Genomic DNA, 6,000 nt, shown 5'->3' with positions numbered 1-6,000 from the left:
TCAAGGAGGGCAAAAGCTTTCAGACTTCAATCCATATCTGTCTTCTGAGAACAGAAAAAAGAGTCTCACGCTGAGATAGAGATCTGTCAAATTTTTATCTGGCCAAAGGGGCTTTAGAGCATAATTACCCACTAGAGGAGACTCACAATGGGCAGAAATACCAAACCCTAGTCCCTCTGCTCCACTCATCAGGCAGGAAGCTGCAGAAAGCCCAGGAAGAGTGTAGTCTTTGTTTACAAATTCAGACATTGTAATTAGACATTGTCAGTCAACTGCATTTCTTGCAGCCAGATAGCAAACTCTTTCTTGAAGGGGGATCCAAGCAGTATCTCTCATGTTGCCCTGTAGGGTTGTGGAGCAAGACTTTCTGTGCTCATTCCAATCTGACTCCTCCACTTGCTAACTGGTAGATTGTAAGGCAGGTCCTTAACCTCTTTGTCCTTGGCTTCCTCATCTGTAAAATGAGAAAAATAACAGTAGCTAACATAGGGTTATTGTGCAGGTTAAGTTAAATAATGCATATAAAGTACTTAGCATCTGAAACGTAGCAGAGACTCAATAAATAGTTACCACTATTATTGGCATATTCTTACATATTTTGCCTCTTTCTTGGTTTTATTCTTGCCTATATAACCCCTTCTTGCATCTTTGGTATATATTCTTTTCTTAAAAAAACAAAAGAACAAAAAAAAATATGCTTTGCTGTGAACCTAAAACTGCTCTAAAAGTAGTCTTTAAAAACTCTTCATGGATATTTCTCATTGCTTATATTCCCTTCCTTGCTCTTATTCCCCATTGTTCATTGTTGTCACTGCAGGTAATTGCACTTATTTAATTCAATAATCCCACTTAGTATAGGTAAGAAAGGAGTCTACAGGAGATTTTCATGTCAAAACCTTGCAGATTCAATGTACTTGTTCCACAACATGAACAAAATAAGCTTCTCTGAGGGAAAATCATAAGCACTCTGGGCTATATCCTCCCCAGATAAAAGGGAGCTATTTTATATCCATCAAAGTGCAAATAAGGTTTAGTTTAGTGGACCAGAAAAATATTACCTGTTTTGACATAAATACAACAGAACAATTCCAAAGAAATCCAATTTTAAACAGCACTGCATGCAGGGATTAGAAAGTTTCAGAAGATTTGGGTGTTCTGAATGCTTTTTGTTGTTTGAGATGCTCTCCTAAGATTAGCGGAGCATTAATGTGATGAACCAGCCTTATCCTTGTGCTCTTTCCATTTCTTCAAAAATGAAAATTTAATAACCATTATATTCAGAGTCTCACCCATTCCAAGAATCTGAATTTTTTTAGATGTATCGTCCTTTGAAGAAAATACTCCTTTGGAGCAATGGCAAGGCTACCACTAGTATTTACATGTAAAGACAGAAACCATGAGCTATTAAACTATGATTGTAGAAGAGAAATTGGATTGTTCTGATCAACTTGAGAGTCATGATTTTTCTTTTTAAAAATGTCATTTCTTTTACATCATGTAATACACATAGAAGATATAAGTGATGAATCTTAGTCCTACTTTCATGACACTTCAATCATCTTTCTTCGAACATTGCCCTAACAGTCATTTATTCACTCAGTAAGTATGTACTGAGCAGCTATTTTGTGGCTGGCCTACTTCTAGGTACCATGGTACAGAAGTGAACAATTGAAATGACATTCACTCTCCCACTTAAAATTCTCCCTTATAATTAGAGTAGAATTCTTCCATTGCCTACAAGGCCAAATCAGCACTTCAGCCTCTGCCTGTGTCTACGAGTTTAAGTTGTAGAAGATCCTCTGAGCTTACTTTGCTGCAGACACAGTGTTCTGTAGTTCTTATCTTGGTTTTTGAACATCTCAAGCTTTTTCCTACCCTAGGACATTTGCACTAGCTGTTGTGTCTACATGGTATGCCTTTCCTACATATCTTATAGTTTCTTCTCATTATTTAGATCCCACCTCAAAGGGTGACCTCACAAAGTCTCTGGCCTAAAATAGCTTCCAACTCTACTCTCCAATCCATGTTTATCACTTAACACTGTTTTATTTCTTATCTAAAATAATCATTATTGGAAATTATATTAATTGTTTTTAACTATCCATTGACTTTTTAGCAGTGTGCATAGCTTTTTGATTTTATGACTCCATTTGACACCCACCTCCCTTACTTTTATGCCCTGTCTCCAGGATTCCATGATGTGTTTCTGGATCACTTTTTTCTTAGTTCTATCATAGCACTGAGTACTCTCTGTGTTGTAATGATCATTGTATTTGACTGCCCCTAGCACTGACATGCAGACTGTTTGAGGGTAGGAACTACAGTTTCATATTCACAGTTGTAGGCCCTGAAGCAATGCAGAGTAGGCAGTGATTTCTCAAAAAATATTTATTGAGCAAATTAATGAATTAATATAAAATTTTATGTAATATTTACCACTTAATTACTATATGTTGTTTCACATAAATAAGCAGAAAAAGGCATAAACTTAATCTCCCTTTTCAAAAAACTCTTACATTTCTACTCTAAAACTATTAGAATCATATATTTTTACAGCCACTTGTGATTTCTATGGTATTGAATATCCTTCTCATTAGAGGTCTATAGATAGGAAGCAAGTAGGAAGAACTAAGAAAGTTTGGGGTACTTTCATTTGGAACTTATGTTCTAGTTCACATCATTCCCTTAAATTGATTGTAGAGAAGACTTCTGACATTTCATAGGAAGGAACTCATTTACACAGATAAATGAGAGGATGGATGAAGGTTTATGTACTAATTTTTAAATTATTATTTGTATGTCCACCTTATTTCTACAACCATTTTAATATATAAATGCCTTTGGTTAGCAAAAAGCAGATTGAATTTCTTCCAACAATAACAGCATTGTTGGAATTTCTTCCAACATTAATTATAGCTCTTCAGTATCATGAAGCCCAATTGTTTATTAAGTTTTCAAGGAAATGATATATACTTGCTACTTATTACACCATAATAGATAATTCTTCTTATTCAGATAGACTTATGGAATAGATGTTAGATTAGAAAAACAGAATATTTGAAGACCTAATTATATGCAGAGAACAAAACATAAATCTCTTTGATTATGGTTATTTTCATCAGAATTTTGTTTCCAAATGGAATTTAACTTCTCAAATATTTATAAGAAAACAGAATAAAATTAATCATCAATTAATGTAGCTACACCCTGTGCCAATGGAGTAATTTCATCATATATCACTAGAATTAGCCAGAATAAAGGCACCATTGCTTGACTCATTACCTTGACATTGTACAAAAATAATAATAATGATAATTCAGCCTTTATATTTAAATATTCTTCCATATGTGGTTAAAATATATATCAGTAATATGAACGTCAGAAATGATATTAAATAAACCATTAAACTGGGCAAAATATTAAGAAAAACACATTACATTCTCCAATATTAGAAAATATTGGATCTAGGATCATGTTTTTAAGAAATATTAAACTAATTCATCATAGAAGAACAACTTTATTTTGTTTCAGAATGTCACTTTATACAGCATATTCTTTGTTTTAAAATTATGTGCTTAAGAGTGCAGTAATTTTTATGCTCTGGAAAGGATATGAATTGCCATTGTTTTTTTTTTACTGAAGCAGTCCAGGCAGTTTGAACTGAAATTAATGCAAGAGAGAAAAATCAGCACCATTCAACAGAAATTTCCATGTACCGCAGTCTGTGGTGTTCTTTTTAGCAATCTAGGGTGAAATGAGCAGTATTTTTCTTTTTCAAATGTTCTTTCCATATTGGCCTTTGATGGTGCATGAAAAGATGTACTCCAGTGACTGGCAGCCAGACTTGCCCTGTTATTCACAGTGGTTGCACCTTGCATAGGTATATACGTCGAGGTTTTTTACACACTGAAATAGTCACAGATGTTTTGACCACATTCCTCCAGTGCATAAAGTGATGCAAATCACATGCCAGTTAGTTATATATAATGCCTCAATTTGGACAGTGCTGCTTTTAAACAAAGATGAACTCAGGAACATACTGGAAAGAGGAAGAAGTGCAGCCTAGAAGAGGAAAAAGAAAGGACAGAAAAGCCCTCCAAAGGTTTATGATCATATTGGAAGAAAACAACAGTACCTACACTGTAACCATAATGCTTTTCCTAGCTCACATTGTTAAATTGAAGACAGTCCCTCTCTTTCTCTGTGACATGTGCATCTGCCCTATGGTGAGCTCAGTTCAGCTGATGTGTCAGTTTATGGTCTGAAAATGCAATAACATCTGATGGGTGAAGTGTGGCCCTAATCAGAGAAGCATGAGAGATGAAAACTGATCTCGTACTAGGTGGTTATTATTTTCACCCTTCTACAATCCTATACCCTAGATTTTAATGTAATTTTTAATAAGTATACTATGGTCAGATCATGAAGCTAGTAAGTGACGAAGATAGAATTTGCATCCATGGCTGTGACTCCCAAACTTGCACCCTTCTTGTTATCCTATGTTTTCTCATTAGAAACAAGTGCGTAATCTTCCTTTGAGGACATGGACACCTTCAAGTAAGCAATAAAATGGCTCTTTCTAGAATAATCAATGAGCTTTTTATTAATGAAAATACATCATACAATGTAGGGGATTCACAGTGTTCCACATTTTGGGGATGAGTATTTGATTCAAAATGAGACTTTCTCATAAGTCAAAATGGAAGCTTTATTCCTCTTCTGCAGGCCACGATTTTTTTTTTTTAAATAGTGTTGTATTCAAAAAGGAAGAGGCAGATAAATAAGGTTGATTTTAAGGGACTAAATAGTATTATAAACTCAAGATCAGCAACAACAGAAAAACAAGAGCAATCATTGTGCTCCTTTGTGATTAGAACAGATTGTTTAATATACCTCCTCCCTTCAAAGACTTGCATTTTAAAATAATCATTTTCTATTCAGCTAGAATGGTAATATTTTACTTTTCTACTTGTGTTACTGTTATTTTAATATTGATTGTTTTTCTCCTTTAGTAACTGTAACCTCAAAATAATGATTTAAATATGGATACATTTAGACAGTACAATGTACATGATTGAGAACATTTTAAATACCTTAATTTAAGACACATAGTGTCACCATGATTTTCATGCCACCATGATTTTCATATCAGCTCATCCTTTTGTTAGTACCGTTTTAATCTACATTTCTGGATCTGGGAAACTCAACATGTCTGATTCTGTGTGCATAATCTCAGATCCAAAGCCCTAGATATTTTTCCAGTTCATTTAATTTTTAGCTTTTGTTTGAATTTAATAATGTGATTATTGAAACAATTAGGAGAAAATCACAATGAACAAACTTTCAAAACATAAAATTCGGGGGGAGGACCTACAAGATGGTGGAGGAGTAAGCCATGGAGATCACCTTCCTACCCACAAATACATCTACATGTGGAACAACTCCAACAGAACACCTACTGAACGCTGGTAGAAGACCTCAGACTTCCCAAAAGGCAAGAAACTCCCCATGTACCTGGGTAGGGCAAAAGAAAAAAAAAGACGAAAGAATAGGGATGGGACTTGGACTCCTGGGAGAGAGCTGTGAAGAAGGAAAAGTTTCCACACACTAGGAAGCCCCTTCCCTGGCAGAGATGGGAGTGACAGGAGGGAAGCTTTGGAGCCATGGAGGAGAGCATAGCAACAGGGCTGCAGAGGGCAAAGTGGAGAGTTTCCCGCACAGAGGATCGGTGCAGACCGGCACTCACCACCCTGAGAGGTTCGTCTGCTCACCTGCCAGGGCCAGTGGGGGCTGAGAGCTGAGGCTCGGGCTTCGGAGGTCAGACCCCAGGGAGAGGACTGGGGTTGGCTGCATAAACACAGCCTGAAGGGAGCTAGTGTGCCACAGCTACCCGGGAGGGAATCCAAGAAAGAGTCTGGAACTGCAAAAGAGGTAAAAGACCACTTTTTTGGGGTGCATGAGGAGAGGGGATTCAGAGCACTGCCTAAACAAGCTTCAGAG

General features: G+C 36.2%; 1 protein-coding gene across 1 annotated transcript in view; it reads right to left on the bottom strand.

Moving 5' to 3' along the window:
* Positions 1 to 329: 329 nt before the first annotated feature.
* The window catches only part of MANEA (mannosidase endo-alpha), a 135,772-nt gene continuing 130,101 nt past the window's right edge, over positions 330 to 6,000 (bottom strand). Inside the window, exon 4 of the mRNA XM_082668569.1 lies at positions 330 to 454. Within this exon, the coding sequence (XP_082524695.1) occupies positions 374 to 454 (81 nt within the window). The 3' untranslated portion in view covers positions 330 to 373. The remainder of the gene's footprint in view (positions 455 to 6,000) is intronic.

The sequence above is a fragment of the Grampus griseus genome (genome assembly GCF_964374135.1).
Source record: "Grampus griseus genome assembly, chromosome: 13".
In the NCBI taxonomy this organism is placed as follows: domain Eukaryota; kingdom Metazoa; phylum Chordata; class Mammalia; order Artiodactyla; family Delphinidae; genus Grampus; species Grampus griseus.
Note: the sequence above shows the minus strand (reverse complement) of the source record. Positions and strands in the feature narration are given on the sequence as shown.